This window comes from Myiozetetes cayanensis, unplaced genomic scaffold, assembly GCF_022539395.1.
Source record: "Myiozetetes cayanensis isolate MyiCay16 unplaced genomic scaffold, myiCay2020 scf35, whole genome shotgun sequence".
In the NCBI taxonomy this organism is placed as follows: domain Eukaryota; kingdom Metazoa; phylum Chordata; class Aves; order Passeriformes; family Tyrannidae; genus Myiozetetes; species Myiozetetes cayanensis.
In genome coordinates this window covers 1,611,578-1,634,388 of record NW_026087577.1, presented here as the reverse complement: position 1 = coordinate 1,634,388, position 22,811 = coordinate 1,611,578, and the positions used below count along the sequence as shown (strand labels likewise).

General features: G+C 48.8%; 3 protein-coding genes across 3 annotated transcripts in view; 1 reads left to right on the top strand and 2 right to left on the bottom strand.

The window, feature by feature from the left end:
* SNX11 (sorting nexin 11) overlaps window positions 1–22,811 on the top strand; it is a 393,545-nt gene that overhangs the window by 190,892 nt on the left and 179,842 nt on the right. The gene's annotated exons all lie outside the window — the stretch shown is intronic.
* Window positions 981–3,575, bottom strand: HOXB2 (homeobox B2). The gene is made up of 2 exons (XM_050327968.1): window positions 3,182–3,575; window positions 981–2,074 (listed from the first exon to the last, which is right to left on the bottom strand). Exons 1-2 carry the CDS (start codon window positions 3,573–3,575, stop codon window positions 1,506–1,508), a joined length of 963 nt encoding a protein of 320 aa, XP_050183925.1. The 3' UTR covers window positions 981–1,505.
* Window positions 8,699–10,932, bottom strand: HOXB3 (homeobox B3). The gene is given in 3 exon segments (XM_050327959.1): window positions 8,699–9,462; window positions 10,498–10,767; window positions 10,770–10,932. Coding segments are annotated over 3 exon segments (1,197 nt in total).

Below are 22,811 nucleotides of genomic sequence, written 5' to 3'. Positions count from 1 at the left end.
ACCCCTTTTCATTCATAAGCCTCCCCAGCCCCCTCACCCCCACCCCGTGCCTCGGCCTCCCTGATATATGAGTTTTGTATTTAAAATTATATGTTGAGAGAAAGGTTTTAAAGGGATCCACGAGCCGGGAGAGCAGCACAGGCGGCCCTGGAAGGAGATCACGGATTTATAAGACCCAGGGAGTTCTGGTTTGCACTGCTGGAAAAGAGAGGAGGAAAATAAGAAAGGCCTCTGTCAGGCCCATCTCGTTCCTCTCGTGCTTCTCTAACGTTTATTTTTTGACTAAAATGCCGGTTCCCACCACCTTTTTTTACTCAAAATCCTCCTTTTCGCCTTATTCTTTTTGTAGTCCGGGACGTTTCAAACGCCAGAAATTGCGATGTGGCCCGGCCGGATTCTCTGCTGCAAGAGAAAGGGAGGAGGAGGAGGAGGAGGAGGAATGGGATGAAGGCCGGGATGTGGGAGAGAGGGAATGGCCGCCGCCTCCAGCACCACCGAGGAATGTGCGTGGGCTCCGCGCCTCTCCCAGAGCTGCCTTTGTGTTGCTTTCCATCCCTTCATTCTTAGGGAGGGATTTTTTTCTTTTCTTTTTTTTTTTTTTTTTTTTGGATCGCAAAAATAGAACCACAAACGTTAAAATTAGACAGAAACGTCCTGTTTTCATTTAGTAGGAATTAAAAACGAAATAAATAAAAACCAAGCCCGAGGAAAAGGCAAAGAGAGCCGAAGGCAGCAAATGTTTGTGACTACCGAAGCCTCTTGCAATGTTAGTTGGGAGCAATTTCTTTTGTTTCCTCTCAATGCTCACGAGGACATTATTAGAACCTCATTACTGCGATGCAGGAAAGAGGAAGGCTAATGATTTAGGGGGGAAAAAATAGCACATTTTCGAACGAAATTCGAAACACAGGATTCTTGGTTTTATAAAGACATTTATTTACTCTATGAAAATAATATACAATAAATAATTTGCCCTTTGCTATTAAAGGATTTGAATAAATAGTCTACATCTAAAACTTAAAAATAGGAAGGAAAATTCCCCTGATTTTTATTTAAATTTAGTTTTATTAAGAAATCTAAAAGTCTCGTTCTGATTCCTGAGAAAGTCGCTTGAAGGATTTACAAATATTTCTCTCTTGAGGGCTGACATCTCTGATGTGCGTGAGAACTACCGGCTGCTTTCCTTCAAATAAATAAAGTAAAAATAAAACTATCGTTAAATACCTGCATTTAGCAAAACTCGGGCTGTTCTTTCGTGTGAGCCTTCTAGAATAAATATTGGGGGGGGGGTGATTTGGGTCTCACGGAGTGAGGAGCTTTAAAAAGAAAGTGTTTGGGGGGCGGGATGGGGCGACTGAATGAGAAATGGCTTGAGGTTTGTTTTGGGGGTGCCCTCTTCTCTCACAGACGAGTGGGGGGGATCTGGCAGTGGCTCGGTTGGGGCTGGTGCCCCTGAAAGGGGGAGAAACGTCCAGAAACGAGGTGTGTGGGGAGAGAGGGGCCCGCTATTGGAAATTTAAATGTTGCAGATCTATGGTACAAAGTGCGCTCGTAAAAAAGTCCAGGTCTTCCTCGGAGAAGTGGACGGGGCTCTCCAGGGAGCCGTGGAGAGCGGGGGAAAGCCCCTCGGCGAGCTGCAGGCAGGACTCTGCCGAGAAGATGCTCAGCTCGGGCAGCAAAGGCGACTCGCGGCTCCCGGGGCAGGCGCTGGGCTCGCCCCCCGCCACCGGCTCCGCGTTCCCGGGGGGCCCTCCGGGCTCCGGCGCCGGCCCCAGCCCGGGGCTCCCCTCGGCCTCCTCCGCGGGGTCACTGCCCTCGTCCAGGCCCGGGTAGGCGAGATCCCCGTCGGGGGGCTCTTTGTACTGCGTTTGCCTCTTGTGCTTCATGCGCCGGTTCTGGAACCACACCTTGACTTGGCGCTCGGTGAGGTCGAGCAGAGCCGCGATCTCCACTCGCCGCGGCCTGCAGAGGTATTTGTTGAAGTGGAATTCCTTCTCCAGCTCCAGCAGCTGCGTGTTGGTGTAGGCGGTGCGGAGCCTCCTGGAGCCGCTGGTGTCTCCCAGCCCCTGGGTGTCTTAAACACACACAAAAAGCGCCCGTTGCGAGGAGCGGGGGGCAGGTGGAGGGGCTGGAGCCGTCCCCTCCCCGCCGCGGGCAGGGCAGAGCCGTGCCCGGCACTACCGAGCACGGGGGAGCCGCTACGTGAGGAAATAAATGTTTCATTAAACTCTTCCCGCCGTGGAAGAGGATTGGAAATCACCCCCAGCATCCTTCGCCTCGGTGAGGAGAAGGGATTTTGCTCCCCGGCCTCTCCCTTTAGAGACCTTCCTTCCCTTCCGTCCTCGCGGATAAGTGGAATTTCGAACCATTCCTTCCTTTTTTTCCTTTCCCTTTCCCGGTAGTTCGGGACGGACGCTTTGATTTCATTATTCCTGTTTTATCCGGCCAATGAGCTCCGGTGTCCGCCCTTCTCCTGCCCGAGCGTTTACCTGAACCGTGCTATTAAAATACTGGAAGGGTGAATTGTGTCTCTAACACTTCATCCCGAGGGAAAGAGGGTCCCTGGCAGGGGAAACCGAGCTCCCTGGCCTCGGAGAGAAGCTACTCCTTTATTGGGGAGCTCGGGGAGAATTTGAGGGTGCAATTATTTAATTTTGCAATTAACCCTGAGAGCCTGTCCCTCGCTTTTTCACCTCCCCATCGTGCTGGTAGCAGCCTCCACGTTACCCACCCGTCTTTCTTACTCCCCACTTCGCACTTCTTTAAGGTTTTGTTTTCTCTCTCTTTTTTTTTAAATTTTTATTATTATTATTTTTTCCCGTAGTCCCTAAAAAACCTCGGGGACAGGAGAGAAAGTCAAACGAAAGGAGCTGCAAAATCCCCTCGCTGGAGGGCAGCTCCCCCGGCCCCCTCTCTCTCCCTCTTGGCTTGGAGTTACAGCAATTTGCTCTTTTATTTGCTGGGGGGAGGAGGCAGGAGAACCCCCCCGTGCCCCCGGCCGGGTACCTCGCTCGGTGTATTTTATTGCGTGACACAGTTTCGGGGGAGGTGCGGGGCAAAGTCGGTTTGGGGAGGGGGGCTAGGGTGGTTTTTTGGGGAGGGGGCGGGAGGGGAGGATTTTTTCTTATTCGGATCCTCTCGGATTTCAGCAAATCCCCCCTCACCCCCTCATGATACGAACCTGCAGGAGATCCTGCGGCAGGGACCGGCACCGAGGAAGATGACGGGGGGGAAGAAGAGGAAGAAGAGGATGGAGCCTGGGTAGCTTTCTTGGACGATTTCTTCTCCTTCATCCAAGGGAATTCGGCTGCCAAGGGGCCGGGCTGTGCCGGAGCCGGGGGCTGGGGCTGGAGCAGGCCATGAGATGCTCTTTTTTGGCTCCTCGGTCTTGCCTGGCTGCTGGAACAAGGATTCAGGCTGAGGACGGCTTGCTCAAAAGGAGGAGGAATTAATGTCGAGTCCTTGATTGATGAAGTTTGAAATGTCTCCAGGACAGCGGGAAGAGACGTCAGGCACTCTGCGAGCGAAGGCTGGCTATTTATAAACCCGATCTCCCTCTCAAATTCAAAATTCATGGCTTTTCCAGGGCCCAGCGTTTAAAAAGCGGGAGGGGGGAGAGGGAGGAGGAGGAGGGGGAGAGGGAAAGAAAACTGAGGGCCTCGTTTTTTTTATGGCAGTGATGATGGTGGTTCTCGGGCTTTTTATAATTGTTATATTGCTGATAATACAGGCGGAGGGGGGACCTTGCTCTGCTAAACTCGAGACTGGGGCGAAATTGCAGCCAATTCCTGATCACGTGGAGAGCCCCGGCCAATGGCAGGCGGGGCCTGGTGCAAACACAGAGCTTTATTTTCTTTAATTGATTTAAAAACAGGGGAGAAAAAAGGCGAGAGAAGAACCCCCCGAAAAGGCACAGCCGGGCACCACCACCCCGATGCTGCCAGGCTGCCTTGGATGGCCCCTGTCTGCCCTGCCTGTGCTGCCTGCCCTGCCTTCCCTGCCTGTCCTTCCTGCCCTGCCTTCCCTGCCTGTCCTTCGTGCTCTGCCTGCGTGTCCTGCCCTGCCTGCAGCAGGTACCTCCAGCCTCTGAGTTCCCCAGAGTTTGTAGCCCCAGGTGGGGGAACCAGGCCTGGGAAAAGGGGCTTTGCCCCCCCGGGATGCCCAGATGGATCTGGGCTCTGGCTGGGGGATGTTTCCATCTCATCCATACACTGTGAAACTCGGAAAAATGAAGCCAATGTGAGGGTTTGGTCCAGGGATTTGTGTCCGAGTCTGGATGTGAGCACTTGGGAAATCAAGTGAGCTTTTAGGTCAAGGATAGTTAGACCAGCCCGATTTACCAGGTTAAATTACTTTCGAAGAACAGCATAATCCTTCTCCTTCCAAAGCCAGGCTTAATGGACCTTTTGCACTTTCCTTAAAGGCCAAACATGTTTTAAGGTCACAGATATCTTTGAAATCACATTTCTTCCTTCCCATCTCTTCCCCCCCCCCTCCCATCTCCAATAAACAGTGCTACTTCCAGAGTTTACAAAATAAATAAATAAAATGAAAAGTCATTTCCCAGGAAGACTTCTCCACCACTCCTCCCCTCTTTAAAGTGCCCGGGAACACAAACCGAAAATAAGAGAGAAACGATCAATCTTTTTCTCCAAAGACTTTTGACAGCTCGGCCTGACTCACTCAGCACAGAAATTTGGCTTTTACCGAAGAGTTCCATAACCCAAGAAGGATTTATAAAGTCTAATCCAAACGCAGAGAGTAAAAATTTCGGGAAGGAAAGCAAAAAGAAGCCTCCTGGTGCTGAATGGGAAAGGGGCTGGTTTGGAGTTGGTTTGTTCAAGCTCCATTTCTCCCATTTTGCAGCCAGGAGGGACCGGCTGCATTCACACAGGGAGAAGCCTGGAAACTTTTGTCACTTCAAGCATCTGTGTGGGTGGTGAGGGGTTCTGAGGCACACATAATAAATCTAAAGCTGCAACTGAAGCCGAGGCCGAAGCACAGTTTAGCAAAGGGGCAAAGAAAATAATAATTTTAAAAATTATAAACCAGCTGAATCAAGGGAAGATTTTCCTGAAATATTTTGTGTAGTGAATGCCCTTATCAAAATCACCACAAATGTACTCAATCTCAGCAGATCAATGGAAAAAGAATAGGTGGGTTTCACATCATTTCTTTCTTGTTTGGATGAAAGTGGAATTTTGGGGGTCTTGGGCTTTGCCATAAGGCCAAAAGCTCCTTCTTTTTGAGGGGTCACTGAGGAGCTGGGATGAAGTGGAGGAGTTTGGGGTGCAGAAGGAAACTCCTTCCAGCTGCTCCCAACAGTTGTCTCTTGCTTTTTGCTCACACTGAGTTGCAAGAAAAAAAAAAAAACACCAAGAAGAGAGGGAAAAAAAAATAAAAAAGGGGGGGGAGAAAAGAGAGAGAGAGAAAAAATAAAAGCAAAAAGAACCTTTTGGGGAAAGAGGGAAATTTTTTTCCCACACATCACACAGAGGTACAAGGGGAAAAAAAATCTCCCTGCTCAAGGGGAAAGGCATCACATCACAGGAATAAATTCACAGGGTCAGTGAACGACAGAGAAATGCAAGAATTGTAGGACAAACCCGGGCCTGCTGCTTTAATGCAGCGGCACAAACTAACCCGGGGATGTGAGGAGTTGTAGGAGACGGAGCCCGTGGAGGTGTCACGGCTGGAGCCCCGGAATTGGAGCGTTTGTTTTTTTTCCCCTTTCCCCCTGATTTTAACCAGTTCCTGGGAATCCCTGCCACAAACCCCCCAACATGGCGACGGGAAAAATACATTCCAGGAGGGTGGGAGGGGGAAGGCAACGCCAAACCCTTGTTCTTTGAGGCGATCCCAATCAGAGCCTGCACGCTTTTATGCTTTTAAATTATAGTAACCCCGGATGGTAAATTGTTCCTTGCATGGACGGGCAGAACCCAGCCCCGGTCCTGGGGAGAAAAACAAGCCCTGTCTCTCCGTGCTCCCGTTATTTATTATTGCGGGAAGGTTATAATTATTAACCTGGAACTTCATTTATTAGGAGGGAGCAGAGCCGGCAGGAGGAACGGCATCATTTCTCATGCGATCCTTTCTCCGCTGGCCCTTTTTCCACCTGAGGGTTTGTGCAGACACCTCTGGCTGGCCCCGGCTGTGCACGCAGGTGCCTAAAACACACACACACATTGTTTCCACAGCCCACCTCTAATTTTCGGTACCTTTTGCAGCCTTTTTCTGCCGGCAGCAATCAAATCCCCCTCTCCTCTCCTCCGGAGGGGACAATCCCCTCCTCCTCAGCCACACAAACGGAGCGTTTCGAGCCTGACAAGCACTTCACCCCTTTTCCAGGACCATAAAACTTTTATTGCTCCTCGCTGCTTTAATATAAGTTTTCTTAGGGCTTTGGAGCATAAAAGGCAAATTATTCACGGTATTATCCCATCTGCTTTCGCTGCTGGCAAAGGGTTGTTCTCCCTTTTGCTCTCACCGATAACCTAACATTTGGCAGAGGTTTTTCCCCCCCTTTTAATAACAATTTTTGGATGAGTGTGGGGTCTGAGGGGAGGGGGTGTTTGCCTCTGCACATGTGTGTGCCTGTGCCTGTGTGTACACGTGTGTGCCTCACACATCCTCGTTCTTCATTAATAATTAAATAACACATTAATTTATTAATTCATTAAGAGATTTAATTTCTCTTCACTTCCGAGGTCCCCGCATGGAAACTCTGGGCGCTTTTTTTTTTTTTTTAATTTCTTCCCCTTTCCCCCCCCCCTTTTTTTTTTTTTTTTTTTTTTTTTTTTTTTGAATTAATGCTTTTCCTTTGTTTTCATTCGCGGCCCAATGGAAGCCCGGCCCCGGCTCCACGTGATTCCCTCTTTGTGGCCGCGCAGGGGCGCGGAGGGGGCGCGGAGGGGGCTCCGGGACCGCTCATGGCCCCAATTCCCAGGGTTTCACCCCAACCGTGGGATGAAGAGCCCAAGCCCGGAGCCTGCGCTCAATCCACCCCTTCCTCGACTTCCCTTCGCTGTTTTTTCACATACAAACAATCTATTTTTTGTTGCTGTCGTTGTTTTTTGCCTTTCAATCCGACTGATAGGACAAGATAAAAATTGATAACAGAAAGTTTATTCAAGAATTGTTCAACAGACAACCCTTAAGCAAGGAAATAAAATAACTACTGTAAGAACAAAGAAAGATCTCCAAAGAGGAGGGGTGAGGTGGGAGGGAGGGATTAGCTATAGTTCTTCTAATTCAGGACTATACAATTACAGTCTGGTTCTGCTCTCATGCCTCCAGTAGAACTAATTACATTATTCATAAGTACGAAGGTAACATAAAACTACTGGTCTGTCTAAATTACAATAACTAAAATAAGCTTGTTGTACAATGACAAGGAAACACAATGTCCTTTATAACAAGTAAATACTAAAAAAGTACAATTTGATTCTTTTTTTTTTCCCTCATATAAATACATAATATCGGGGATAAATAATACAAAAAAGGGGAAAATATTTTAAACTGGCTATAACCAATAAATATATATGAATGTTCACCAGAACACACACCTATTGAAGGGCATCTCGACTGAGATGGACGAAAGCCCTTCAAAGTTGTTTTAATACCCATTATATGTAAACTCTAAGTGCAACAAAGATGTCCAGACAAGAAAGCATTAGCAAATACTAGTGATCCATTCACTTCTGCTTCGATTGGAGGACATTCCATTTGTTCAAATATACCCTGTTTTCACGTAAGGTCAAAGAGAAGAGGAGGAAAGAAGCTTAGGACTTCTAAGTCTCAAGATTGCTTTTCTGTTAACGAACCCCTAAGAAAAAAATACCCCCCAAAACTACAAACTTCACGTCATCAGAGGCAAAGGTGGGAAAATATTCAGACCTGTCAACTCTTTCTTCCTCTCTTTGGACTGCTCTTATTGTTGGGAGGGGGTTTAGGCATTTCAGAAACTTATTTCCTGAACCCTTTGTAATTCTCAGAGCTCTTTTATTCTAATTTTTCTTTTCTTTTCTTTTCTTTTTTAGTATTCTTATTTTTGAGAGGGGAAGCAGGGAGCAGAGGGGAAGAGTGTGAATCTCACTCGTTGGCAGGTGTGTATATTTGCAGTTTGTGTGGGGACCAGTGGGAAGTTACTCGGTGAGAAAGGACCCCCCTCCTCTGAAGGCTGGAAAGGAAAGCACGGGTTGATGTTGAGGAGGAGTCAGAGGAGTGGGTAGTTTCCTTGTGAGTCTCTTCTAATTGTGTGCATGTTTAGGTGGGTGCAGAGACACCAACTGCAAAGACTTGGCTGGTTGACTCTTGTCCTTTCCAGTTGTCCGAGAATTGCCAGTGATGATCTGTGCCTGGGATGGAAATGGGGGGTGTTGCTGCTTCGAATCTGCCAGATTCCCACAAAACTACCCCAAACCCATTTCAGAAGCATTTGTGTTGAAACACAGGAGGTATATCTCTTCAGAGAGAGAGAGAGAGAGCTGCTTTAGGCAGTGAACACCGAAAGGGTGCCTAATAAAACCCAGAAACAACAACAGCGAGCACGGCAACAACCCGGTGGAAACATCCCTGTCAAAGGAGGAAAGGAAACAGCTCAACACAAATGTTCCTGAAGCTGAGCCTGCCCTCTTCCCCTCTCCCCCATGGAGGGGTCCCATCTGCTTCACCTGAGCCTGTCCCTGGCTCCCTGTCACAGGTGGGTGAGCTTGGGCGCCTCTTGGATTCTGCCCTGAGAAGAAGCGTGGTGGGTGGAAAGGTCTGTGTACGTGGGGTGGCTCTCGCATGGTCCGTGGTGCTGGCTCGGGGGCATCTGGGGGGGCCCGCTGTAGTCCATGCTGGCAGCCTGGTGGTGTGGCAGGTGATTGAGGCCGTAGAGGGACGGGCCAGAGGCGGGCATAGAATCCACATAGTTACCTCCCACATAGACGGGGCTCCCCTGCATGCTGGGCGTCCCGTAGGCCACCCCGCTGCCCGGCAGGACGTGCGGGTCGTACTCGGGGGCCGTGTTGGCGTATTTCTGTTGGGAGGGGCAGCCTTTGATGGGGTTTTGGTAGTTACTCGACATGGCATAGGCATTTTGGTGGGGTTTGTTGAAGGAGGGCGGCGAGGGGGCGTCGTAGTTGCTGCTCATGGTGTGCAAGGCGTTCAGGAACCCGGCCGAGGACTGCATGGGCTGGGGGGGGCTGCCCGTGGGGGATGGCCCTCCGGAGGAAGACCCCATGCCTTTCGACTTCTGGTCTTTCTTGTACTTCATCCTCCTGTTCTGGAACCAGATCTTGATCTGCCTCTCGCTGAGGTTCAGCAGGTTGGCCATCTCCACGCGCCGGGGCCGGCACAGGTAGCGGTTGAAGTGGAATTCCTTCTCCAGCTCCACCAGCTGAGCGCTGGTGTAGGCTGTGCGGGCCCTCTTGGAGGCCGAGGAGCCTGGAGGGCTTTTCTCGCCGCTGCAGGTTTCTGCCGGCCCCAAAATGAAATAAAAGATAATTACTTACATGCAGAAATTGAATGCATCGTTTCTTAATAAATCCTGGAACAGGCACAAGAGTTCGACCCCACCCCCCCTTCCCTCACCCCTCTGCATTAGCCTGCACTCCATAATCATGTCATTTATTAAGAGTTCTGTTCTCCAAAGCTGCCCCTGGTTTATGAAAATTTGATCATGTCATGTAGAAAAGGATTCCAGGGCCATTTATTTAGGAGTCGATTATTTCCAGCAGATAATTTTGAGAAAATAATATTTGGCAGGGGGGCAGTCGCTGCAAAGCCAATTAATACTAACACGGGGCGGTGTTGGGAGGTGTTTTGTTTGCTGAGGTGTGAATGCACACACACACACACACACACACATCTTGTGTGTCTCATATTTGTGCAACACAAATATTTTCATGTGTGCTGGTAAACACCAGACCACATTTGTACCTACCTTTTTTGTGAGAGGAACGTGATATAACAGATAAATTATATTAATGTAGGATGAAGCATGTGCCAGAAAGTTGACATGAATGTATTTGTCAAAACAGCGATATTCCCAACATGATTTGGGGTTTTTTTTGGATCAGGTTGGGTTTGGGTGTGTCTTTGTGCAAGAAGGTGCATGTGTTTGTGCATATGCTCCCTACATGCACACCTACACCATGTTCACTGCCATGTCTGGGGGCAGGGGGGTGGGAGGAGAACAAACAGCTTTAGCAGCACCAGGCTGAGCAGTTGGGTGCACATTTCCATGTATCTGTGTCCACACAGTGGGACATCACCTGTGTACAACCACCTGCTCGTATTTCCCTGCGGTGCTCCGGTTACGCCTCAAACAAACCAAGTGTGCACAGCCAGAGCTGCAGGATGGGCCAAGGCTGGCTCCTGCCCAGCGCCAGGATCCTCTCTGGATCCTCCTCGGGTCCTGCCCTCCCTCCAAACCAGGCCACCCTGACCCGTGGCTTCCCCACCTCGTGCGGGGAAGCGGGAGAGGGTCACGAGAGCACAACAAAGTACCTGTGCTGGGGGAGCTGTTTTTCTGCTTGGAGTTTTGCCTCGACTCTTTCATCCAGGGGAAAATCTGCTTGGTGAGACTGGCGTTTGCACTGAGGTTGGCTTTGCTGGGGGCACTTTTGCCGCCCCCCGCCTGGTTATTGCTGTTGCTGCCGGTGCTGTTGGTGGCGGGGTTGGGGGGCGGCGACACGGGGGGAGGCGGGTGGTGCTCCTGGGGCAAACTGGGCCTCATGCAGCTCCCGTTCAGCTCTTTACTTTTGGCGTGGGGGCTGTGTTGCCAAGAGACTGCAGGGAGCAGGCAGACCTCTGGAAGTCGTTCTCCATGTGAGAGGCCGCCTGGAAGGGCTGCTGGGGACCCTCGTAGCCGAAGCCATTGGCGCTGCCGTAGGAGTAGCCCCCGAAGAGCGTGGAGCTGTCGTAGTACGTCGTCTTCTGCATCTCTGGGGCTCCCCAAAAGGATTTTTCCGGCTACCAGGGTCTTGACACCCCTATGGCAGAACATTGGCACCCCAAGGCCACGTGACAGGCCGTTTCCAGCTGTCTATTGGAAGCTGACCTGAAAGGTTAGGAGAAAACACACAATAATAGTACCCGACCTATGAATCCATCTTGGGGCCTGAAAGGCCCATGACATGAATAGGGTCCCGCAGAACAGGAGGAACAGATGCTTGGAGCAGATTTCGTCCTGTGTGCAGCCCAAGGAGGCTCAACAAATGTTACAGTGCTAAAAGTGTTGAGCTGATTTTGGGGGGGGGGGGACAGGGACAGTTTTCCTGGTTGGTTCAGTGGGTTTTTGGTTGCACCTCCTTTTTTTTTTTTTAACCTCCAGCCAGGATGTACAACGTGTTCCAAAGGCACACGTGGTTTCATCTGCACACATCTATTTCCTCCTATATTTATACTACACAATTACATATCCCTACACATACTCCCCATTAGATGTGTGTGCATATCCATGGAGATGTGTGTCATGTGCACATATCCCCATCCACAGCCAGATAACACAGAAAATAACACAGAGATTGGGATACAGAACAGATAATTGCTGGCCACAAGCATGAAAGGAATGAAAGTCTTGCTTTCTTACCCCTGACCTATTCAAATCAGCCATTCACACACATAACAAGCAGCAAGATGTGTACCTTCCAAAATTAGAAGTCTGGTGGGTTTATTACAGGGCCTCTGTCTGGTCTATTTGTTTTTAAACTGAAAACAGCAAACAGTCAATATGTTTTATCCAGGTAACAGTGTCCTGGCACAGTTGGCTTCCTCTGCTGTTTACACAGGAACTCACAATGTCTTTGGAATTCAGTGCAAATATTTTCAGCAGATTTAAGCAGGGGCATGAATTCAAGAACGTGCTGCCTTTGGCCTGCTCGTGAGTGTCTGTCTCTCTCTGGCCCTGGAAGCACAGGTTGTATTTAGAAAACAAACCCCTTCGCTGCCTGCATGGCTTTGTGCTCATCAGTCCTGAATCTGGAACTACCATTGGGGAGATGTTAATTCCAAAACCAGTTCAATTGCTGTTGTTATTTTTTTCCTCCCCTTGGAAAACAAACACGTCACCAGGCCATTTGCTCTTAACTTTCTACCCCTTTGGCTTTTCATCATTCCTCCCTCTCTCAATCCAGGCTCTAAAAAAAGTCCAAAAACCCCATTCCAAAGCCTAAAATTACAAAATGAAACCTTCCTTTTTCCCTTCTCTCTCTGATCTTTTTTATGTTTCTTTTCTCTCTTCCTTTCTCTTTTTTTTTTCTTTCCTTAAAGCATAAACTTTCTCTACCATAAAGACAGCGCAGAAATACCCTCAAAACCAGTAAAACTATCTTGACCTGAAAATAATCTGATGGGTGAGTCTCAATCAAGCAGCACACAGATTTTAAAAAGGCAGGGAGACTTCTCTCTGCAGCCAAGAGTTTGCGAGGAGCCACTGTGCATTTTGTTTGGCAATTGATATCCACTGTATATTTAATTGTATCTCTTGTATATTTAATTTTATCTGGGCTCTTTCATTCTGGAAAATAAAATAAAATAAACTCCGCGGAGATAAAGTCTAATGCGATATTTCTAAGTACCGGGGTTTAACAGAAGCCACAGCTCGACAATAAATAACATCTTTTTTTTTTTCCTTCCCTGACTGCTGTGTTCTTATGGCACGTCATATGAACCCTCCGTTTACTTCTACCACAGCCTCAGACAACGTGTCCACGAAGGGACTGCTTGGCTTTTTCACACTGATTAAATCCTTGCTGCATTCCCAGATCTGTGTTGTCTCTTCCACGGAGATGTATTATTGTCTACAGAGAGGATGATGCCCTTGCTGGGAGTTAACTCTCGTTTGGTTTCCTCGCCGTGATAAATATGTCTTATTAAAAAGTAGATTCCGCCGGCCCGAGCCGAGGAGCTGTGAATTAATTAACAAACAGCAGCGCCTTTATTATGAATAGGTTTGCTGAAAATATCTACGAGGGCAGAGATGGGAATTTCTCCAAGGCCTTCCTGTCTGGCAAAGGTTTCTTTAAAAAAAAAAAAAAAAAAAAACAACAAAACAAACCCAAACCAGAGCTGTGAGGCTCAGCTAAAGCAGCTAAAAATAACAGCGACGATTTTTTTTGTTTGTTTGTTTTTTTGTTGTGTTTTTTTTTTAATGTCCATAAAATAAATTTACAATCCCCTTCGCCCAAAAGCTCCCTGGCTTGTGGCTTCCACAGATTTGCTTTGTACCTCATCTCTCAGCGCCTCACAAATGCCGCTCATTTATCTTCGCCCAGGACGGCCGCAATCCTAATTATTTACTCCAAGGAATTGCTTTAAAAAAAAAAAAAATCTCAGGCGGAATAATAAATATTCGATGATCTCCCGTTCCAATTAAAGCCGGGCAGGAGCCGCGCCGGCTGTTCCACCACGCTCCAAGTTTCACTTCGCGAGCGGTAACATTTAACCACAAACTCTTCGCCTGCAACTTTGGAGTGCGAGGATTTAGGATTTAAAAAAAAAAACCAAACCCAAACAAATAGATATCGGAGGAAGGTGCGAGAGGGAAAGGGCTGCGGGCAGGAGGATGCTCGGAGGGGATAAAATATCAGGCGGTCGAGGGAAAAAGATAAAAGGAAGCCGAGGCAGAGGTATTCTGCTGGGAAGCCGTCCCCTCCATGTTGGAAATCCTAAATTCACAACCTGAGTGTGTCTGTGAAGAAGAGCAGCGTCTTTCCCCTCCCCCGCCCCCACCTAAGGTACGTTTCCCAGAGCCGGAGAAGCCAGGCATAGCCCCGCTTTTAATTTCAATTATTATTAATAAGAAATATTCTAAACGTGCCCTTAACAATAGGTCGGCCGCTCAGAAAGAGCTCAAATCGCAGCGACCGCCTCGCGCTGGGTTATGCCTGAAAAATAGAGAGACATTCCTAAAATTTCCCTCTTCCCTCCCCCACCGGCGAGCTTCACCCCAACCAGAACTCCCCAGTTGTAAAGCGGGGGGGGGGGGGGAATAGGGGGGTGGAAAAGGGCCCTGGATGAGGGCTGCAAAAGAGTCTCTGCGTGGAAGGAAGCTTAAAGCTTGTGAACTCTTCTTGAACCGAGATTGGAGTCATATGGTCATAAATCATTGGGACATATACTCCGCCATTCACAAAGTGATAGCCTATTTGAGTCCGGCTTACCTTAGTCTCTGACGAGCAAAGCCCAGGCAGACATAATATATTTTCACATCCAGCATCCACGCAATCAATAAGCAAGGAATGACCCCCTTCCTTTAAAAACGTTAAAGGAATATACGAGAGAGAGGAAAAAAATCCGGCATAGGCATGGATATGTGTATTAAAAAAAAAAAAAAAAAAGAAAAAGCCAAAACAGAGGGGGAGGGGGCTCAGCCAGTGGAGCTTTCGGTTACGGCAGCTCAAATTGTCTCTCGATCTCCGTTTGGGGGAGGGAAAAAAAAAAAAAATCAAGATGCTTTCCAGCTTCCAAGATGTGCAGAAAAGCTGCGGGCTTTGAATGGACAAACCCTGAGATTCTAGTTGCCCTATGGACTGGTACGCGCTGCTCACTGATAACAATGGCCTCTGCTTTACCACAGCAAAGGGGAAGAAGGGAAAGGAGAAGGGAAAAAAAAAAAAGAAAGAAAGAAAAGCTGAACACAACACCCCCCCCACCCCCCTTTTAACTATGCAATGCTTGGCTGGGATTAAAATAATAACGAAAAGAATCCAGGCTACGGGGGAGTTGGGGGGGTGGGCGGGGGGGATAAAGCCGAGGGGGTATTTAAAAATAAAGATTTGGTTCGGATTGCCGGGCAAAGCCAACGAGCCTCCCAAACAGCGTCACTAGTGAAAAATTATGCTAATTGCAGACGTGGTGGACAGAGGCCTAGGCAGAAAGATAGCAAAGCTGTCCTTTGATTCACGTGTTTAACAATTAGGTGTCAATTTATGCTAATAAACCGTTTCAACATAGTCATGGTGTCCCCCCTCCCCTCGGCGGCGGTCGCGGCTCTTTCAAGAGCTGATGCTTCCACCCCCCCTCGCCGGCCCTTCGGCTGCGTTTGGCTCCTCGCAGCCCCCCCGAAAGCCTAAACCCCCTTTTCTGGGGCCCGAGGGGGGGTGGGACGGGAGCCGCGGGGTCCGCAGGGGCGGAGGGGAGGGGGGGAGGACAGGCCGGTGTTGCTGCCGCTCCGCGTAACTTCGGCGTAAACTTTGCGCTCCCAGCGCTCCCCCCGGCCTCGGCCGGGCAGTGGGTGCGGGGTCCGGGGGGAGGCGAGCGGGCCTCGGGGGATGCCAGGGCAGCGAGGTGTTGAACAATAAAGATGATTATTATTGCTATTATTAATAACGCCGTTATTGCCATGCGAGGCGCTGCCGCTGTCGCCACGGGAGATTTACGCCTCTCCCGCTCCCACACGGCTGCCGAGAGCACCAACTCGCCAAGATGCGTTTCGGGGGAAAGTCCGTGACGAGGAGGGGCCGGCGAGTGGGAGGAAGGCAGGGCGAGGAATTTAGGTGTCTGCACTTTTTTTTTTTTTTTTTTAAGTGCTACTTTTGTTTCACATCGCAATTATCTCCCCTCCTTTAATTCTGCCGCCTTAAGTGCTGACGGGGGTGGGTGTGGGGGGGAATTTACGTTTAGCAAAGCAAGAAAAAGAGGGACCACAAAGGCTCTTTGGACTTTGCTGGGAAGGTACGACCCGTCGAGGGGGTTCCGTCGCCTTTTTTTAACTCATTTTTTTTCTTTTTTTCTTTTTATTTTAAAAAGTGTGTGCACCTTTAGGTTGAGAACTCTGGAAAGAAAAAGAGGGATGTCCAAGTAAACATCTGACTTTTAAGAGGACTCACTCTGGGTCGGACAGCCAAGGTTTTCTAGGTGATGGATAAAGTCTTATCCCAAGGATTACGGTGTTTCCAGCTATTGTTCTGGCTGCAGCGTCCAGATCCCAGATGGGAGGGTTTCGACCAGGGGACACCATTATTGCCATTTTATTATTTTTTTTTCCCCCTTCATCTGGCTTTTTATGAACTGCTCCAACATAAATCTTCTGCTACAAGACAGTTCCTATTTTGGAACCTCGGCGTTGAAATCCCAGGGAAGAAAAGAGGAAAAACAGTAGTGGACTATTTAAAGACTTCTCTGTAGATGAAGTGCTCTCTAGATTTCTGAATATGGATCTCCACTGACTTATTTAGAGTACTTGGACAATCAGAAGTACCTCGGATTCTGCAAGTAACTCCTCTGAAGTGCAAAATTTTGTTTTAACCTTAACCAGCTGAAAAAAATCTCTGTTAAGGAAGTCGTTGCACGTTTAAATGTTGAGCTCCTGTAAGTAGTTATTTTAGGCTCCCAGTGTATTGCCTTTTTTTGCTTTGGTTGCAGCTTATTTTTCTTTAAACTGTAACTCCCTCGCACTCGTCACGAAATCAGCAGCAAATGTTGCAATCTGACTGGATTTCCCTTCAAAGGGAGTACAGGAAATATCTTCCATCTAAAACACTCCCTCAAAGTTACGGCCATAAATCACAAAGTTTAAAGACAAGCCAGTAGCAAAAGGAAAATACTCAGCTGAAATCCAGGGCAGCTTTTGCTTATTCTGGGGTTGGTGGAAGGGAGGGGAAAAAAAAAAGAAAAAAAAAGAAAAAAAAGTCACGTTGTGGGACTTTGGAGCAGGAATGGCTTCCAAGGCTGGTGCGGAGGGAGATGCGGGACACACAGACAGGGACCAGGTAGGATATTCAGCAAAACTCACCAATTCTCGGATGTCTGGTCCAGCAAACTCGAGGCAGCGGTGGACTTTGAGGAAGGAGAAGGACTGAGGGGGGGGAAGGAAAAAAAAAAAAAGTATGAAACTTGGGTCAGAAGAGCGTGGCCAAGGGGAGTCATCATCGAGGGAGACCCTTGGGTGGAAGTGGGGAGCAGATAGGCTCTAATGAACAAAAGCCCCAGCATTTCCTCTGGCATTATCTCCCACCCCAGCGAGCACCGCATTTCCAGGGACTGCACCGCTCTCCATCCACTGATAACCCACCAGACTCCTCGGGGGCGGGGGGCACCACCTTATTTCTGTAGATTTGATGCGATCTCCCCTGTCTCTCTCCGGTGTTTCCTTCCACCTTCCCTCCGTGTAACCCCCCGGTGAGGCAAACGCTTCCCCCGTTCTGGGGGTCGCGTTAGGGATGGAAACACTTCGGCGTGACCCGTGGGCGGTTTGTCCACGGCTGGGGGTGAACTCTGAACACAATTTAAAAAAAATATGAGTATCATGGAGGCTTTCGGTTAAATTCTGCTGGTCCTTTCACAGTTAAAGGCGTTTAAGAGATTAAATACGTGCAGTTAATTAGTTTGAGGCTAACAACAATAAAACAGTAGGGAAAATATGAGGCCGTTTTCCTGAAAGGCAGAAAATCCTTGAGGATTCGGAATATGTTTCTCTCTTTTTTTTTTTTTTTTTTTTTTCCGTGTTTCCACAATGCGCTCGGGGGATCTCCACGAAGAGGGGGGAGGACGGGGATGCTTTATAGTGTTCGAGGACACCATCCACACAGCAGTGATTTGGTATCAGAATTAACGGTTTCGAGCCGTAAACATTTTTAAAGCCACGCCGAGATTTATCACCGCAACTTTGGCACGGAGGACTCGGGAAGGGAGAAAGGAAGGGAGAAAGAAAAAGCAATCTCATTTAAAAATATTTTCGTTTTGGGAAACATTCAGTCGCTTTAATAATCCTGTTTCCGTTCTGTATGTTGATGTTATTAATCTCAAATAAAAATGTTCCCCTCACACCCCTGCTCTGCTTGTGACAACATCCCCGAGTCCATAAATCACCCGCGGATGCTTCGTGACCTTCTCTAGTCGGCGGCCTGTAGCTGTATTTTTTATTAGTATTATTATTACATGCGCGCACGCTTTAATACACAGCTTTGGCAATATTCCACTTACATCACCGCCTTCCCCGCTTAACTGGGGCTCCTCAGTTCCCTCTGCTGAGCCACACAGAGATTCGTACAGGGAAGGGGGGGGAAATGAAGCAAAGCAAAGCAAAGCAGAGCAAAGCAGAGCAAAGCAGAGCACCCTTTCTGCGCTGCCAGCTCAGCAAACGCGAACAGAGGCTTGGCAAGTTCCTCCCACGCCGGGCCCGGGGAGGAAGAGGAGAAGTGGGCAAGGCACGAGGAGGTGGAGAAAAGAGGGGGGAAAAGCGTTTATTTGCAGTGGAGGAGGGGAAAAAGAAACAATCAAACAACTAAAAGGAGCTGGAATAAATAACGGCTCCGGCAAGGGGGGGGGTGTGTTTTTCTTTGTTTTTAATTTATTCCCTCGCAGTACGGGCAGAAGAGGGATGGAGCGAGGTTTCCCCCACCCCCTCCCCGTGTTCTTTGTTTTGATTTGGGTTTTTTTTTCCTCTATTAATTTTTCTCTCAGGAGCGGTGCCGCTCCCGCCTGGCCCCGCTCCTCCCGCACCCACCCGTGGGTTGAAGCCCCCCGGGACAGGGTGCAGCACCCACCGCCTCCTCCCACGGGGCCGCTCCCCCTCCCTCGGCCCTTTTTTTTGTCTAAAGGGAAGGAGTTTGGATTTTCCCATTCCACGACCAGAGAGCACGAGGGAGGGGAGAGCTGCGAGGAGGAGGAGAGACTTATGGAGGGTCCAGGACCTCCTGAAACCCCAAACAGAAGCCGGCCGGGATAAGAAATCAAAATGAAGCTGAGTGAGCAGTGGCTTTGCCTTGACAGATTAGACCTTTTTCTCCCCCTGACCTTTGCTTGGAAGAGCAATAACTCACCAGGTTAATGATCAATCAGCGGAAGCGCTTTGGAATTGTCTTTAAAAAAACCCCACAACAACACACCCCAAAATAAAAACAACAACGGGGCAGAAACACCCACACACACCCTGGGCTGGGTCCCATCGACCCCCCTCTCCAGAACCCCTCTGCCATGGGGCAGCCAAAAACCTCTCGTGGCCCCAGAGAAGGGTGAGGGGCGACTTTGGGGGGGCATCACAGGAGAGGGGGTGGCGAGGAAATGGCAGATCGCGGTATCAGCGAGCCACAAGTAGCTATTTTGGGAGCAGCTCACGGAGAGGGGCTGGGAATCACCATCCCCACTTTTCTTCTCCTCCCCCCCGCCTTCCAAACGCCAAAATAATAGCCTGAATTATGCGCTCACGTGACCGAGACACGTCAACCTTTTGCCCATTTTATAGAGAATTGGTAAATGAGCGGCTCCCCCCTCCAGTCCCACGAATTCCCCCATCAGCAAATTCCCAAAACTTCCCCGGTAGCCGGACAGGCGATTCCCCTCTCTCTCCTTGCTGCCGCAGCTGGGGCTGCCCTGGCCTTTGGGACCTTCTGGGCTGCTTTATCCTTTCTTATTATTATTTTGACTTTTAGTTTGCTTTTTGCTTTTTCTCTTTGAGCCCGAAGGCGAAGCCAACGAGGAAGGCGCCTGCAGCAAGCACCGCTCCCAAAGCCTCAGCATCCAGCAAGAAGGCCGAGAAGACGGAAAACGAGGGGGAAATAAAGGGGTTTGGGGACGGGGAAAGCCTCCCCTGGAGACCCTGGGGATGGGCTCCTCGTCCCTCGGGCTGCCACCCCTGGCCTCCAGCACCGAGGAGGCGGTTCCGACTCTCACAACCAGGCTCCTGTTTCTTCCCACTTTAACCCCCACCCTCCTCCTCCTCCTCAAAAAGAAAAAAAAAAATTAAAAAAAAAAGTGAGGGAGTGAGAAAATGAGGATTCAAAGCTTTTCTCCTTTTCTCCCAGTGCAATTCCTTCGCCCCCCCGGAGGACCAGGCACCCACGCCACCTCCGTGGCTGTTTCTGTGAGGAAAGGAAGGAATTCGGTTATTTTTTTGTGATACTCGCCTGAATCCGGGACCCGGCTGGCGCTGCAGAACGAGCTGGGCATAGGGGAGAAGGGACCTGGGAGAAGAAATGAGTTCCATTTTACCTGCTTCCTTCTGATAATTCATAAAGACTAACGGGGTCGGAGGAGGAAGCCTCGGGAGAGGGAGAAAGGAGTATCAAGGGATGATATTTCTCTGGTTTGGGATGTTTACACTGAATATTTCTCTCCTGTAGAGACCTGTGCGGATACCACTGCGAGCTGCATCCTCCCTGCACGGGGCATCCCTGCAAACACCCCCCAAAACACCCACGCGAGCCTCTGCCCTTGGCTAAAACCCTCCCTCACTCTGAGGGTGTTCACTCGGGCACCCTCATCACCACATCAAAGGGCTCCCACCCACCCCGCGCTCTTAGTTAATTTTTAATTAGGCGGGAAAGATTTGGGAGCGGCAGTTCAACGCAGCACGCAGATGGAAGCGGGGCGATTTAAATCCTGTTTCTATTTTTAACACGGATGCGAGCGAGACGGTGGCCGCGTCAGGACACGCGTGTTTTTGACATAAATAACCCAAAAATATGCTCACCGAACCCCCGGACAGAGGGACAACCCACCTAGGGGAATAACCCGAAGAAACCCATCAATTCGGTGCTCACAACCCCACCTCTAAAATAAGTCTCACCCAGGAGCTGAGCTTTCAAATCCCCACCTCCACACCGGGAATCAGATTCCCCACGCTGGAAATAAAAGTCGTGGGGTTTCTTTAGGGAGGGTGGGAGAAACGCAAACCGGATGGGTGAAAAAAAACACCAACTCCCCCCTTAAATTCTCCTGTCCCAAAAGAGCAGAAGTGGCAGCACCGCCACCATATAGATCTATACGGTTAAAGATCAGAAAGTGTCCATTAATATCAATTTACTTCAATGAAAACTTTGGTTCTTCATGAAGTTGGTGATTTATGATAAAATCAATTAAATTACGGCCACTTAGGGCCTGCGGTTTCTTCTCAGATTTCATTCGCCAACAGATCAAGTGCTTCGTAAAAAATTTCAGCTTTAGCTGGAGGCGAGTAAAGATAATTCTAAAGCCGAGGAAACGTAATGCAAAGCAATTTTCAGAAGAAAAACTAAACAACAAAAAAAAATCTTAATAAAAAGGAAAGAAAACCAAGACAGACGCTCGTGTATCCGAGCTCCTGCTCTCTGCCCATGTACCACTTCGCCTCGGGAAATATTAGACACTGAGTCAAAACTTTTCCACTTTCACAGTGTATGAGGACATTTTTAGATCTGGCAACTTGTCCCGGGGAGTGAGTTATTATCTCACTCGAAAGGGAAAGGAGCCAGAGGAGAACAGAGAGCACAAATACATATAGATATGTTTAGAGAAACTTTCCTGGTTTAATTCGATTTCTTCGAGGTTTCCTTCACACACCCCCTCCCATCTCCCCCCAGAAAAAAAAAGATTTTCCTGTCTGGTTTTTAAAACACCCATCGGGCCTTCGCGGTGGAGGGTGGAGGGTTAATTTTTTGGTTTTTTCCGGAGGCAGAAATTATTAGCACAGATCCACCGAATACAACGCATCCCACTTTCCCACGCGGAATCGCGCCCTCTCTTTCCATCCCTGCAACGGCATTTGAGCCAAATGACCCATTTTCGAGGACAACTTCCCCCCCCCCAGAACAAACATTGAACGTTTTTCAAAGCCTGATATTTTCAGGCTGGGACTCCCCCAATAGCCGTGGCTTTTATGGCGAAATTTGGAGAGCCTCGATCTTACCCATTTCGCTGAAATGCTAAAAGGAAAAGCAGCTCAAGTGATCAGATTTTTTTTAGTCACATCTGGCCACTACACCCAGACCTGGGGAGGGAAAACCCACTACAGACAGACACGGAGCTTGGGAAATCTCTCCCTCTCTCTCTTTTTTTCCTTTTTTTTTTTTTTTTTTTTTGGAAGCCCTTGTAATTAGGGTCTGCTTCAAGTAAACAAAAAACTTTGTAGGGCCATAAATCACCATCACATACATTCTTCAGCTTAACACCCCGCTTTTCCAATGGGCTTTTGTAGTTCCTTTTTCAAACGAGACAGAGGTGCTAAACCTTTACCAAATGTGGCCCGGGCAAACTTTGCGGGGAAACACGCGCTTGGAAAGAAGCTGTTTGCGGCCGGTCTCGGTTATGGACCCCAGCGAGATCATTTTTGCTCATCTTCAGCTTCCCCGAGGCATCGCTCTTAATTTGTTAGCAGGAGAAAGTCAGCTACAGCTCACGGTGACCGCTGAAGGCTGTCAAAGCTTTCGGAGCAATTAATGACATCTCCCAGCCCCGGAGCTGCCAAGGTAGGAAAGGCAGAGCTGCAGCATTCTTTTATTTATTTATTTTTTTAACTTCTTACCTGCGAGACTGTCCGACCCAGGACTTCAAGAAGAAGGAGCGAAGCCGGATCGGGGTGGTGCGAGTTCGCAAGTGGAGCAGGCAAATTAAGGAGAAGAAACTACTTTATTGCACCCCGCTGGATCTTGCCGGCAGCTTTGTCGGACGGTTTGGAATTTTTTTTCCCCCAAAGATGTTTCTATTTTTTTTTTTTTTTTTGACTCGTTCGATTCAAACGGAACTGACTTGACGTGGAGAAAAACAGGAAATCTTCCAAAAGAGCTTAAAGTATGGCAAGGATGAGGAGCCCTTTGCGAGGAGACACCGAGCCGAGGGGGACGAGATGGGGGTGTCGGGAGGGGGGTTTGAAAAAAAAAAAAAAAAGAAAAAAACCAAAAAAACCTCCCCCACTCCCGGATCCTCGGTATCTGTCTGGAAAGCTGTTTCTCTTTATAAAGACTTAAAATGTTGCAAGAGGGTTATAATACTGAGTGACAAGGGGTGCTGGAGAGAAGGGAACCAAATGGATTCTGGTTTTTAGAGCCAGTAGGAATTGGCCAGCCTTCAATGTCAGGATTCAAAATTGATTCCATATGTCTCGTCCGGGGAAAGGCGAAAAA

What these genes read in the sequence shown, in the direction of transcription:
- HOXB2 (XM_050327968.1), bottom strand. Translation starts at nt 3,575, where the DNA reads ATGAATTTTGAATTTGAGAGGGAGATCGGGTTTATAAATAGCCAGCCT. An exon ending in TGCCGCAGGATCTCCTGCAG is followed by an intron (nt 2,075 to 3,181) that starts GTTCGTATCATG and finishes TGTGTGTTTAAG; the next exon opens with ACACCCAGGGGCTGGGAGAC.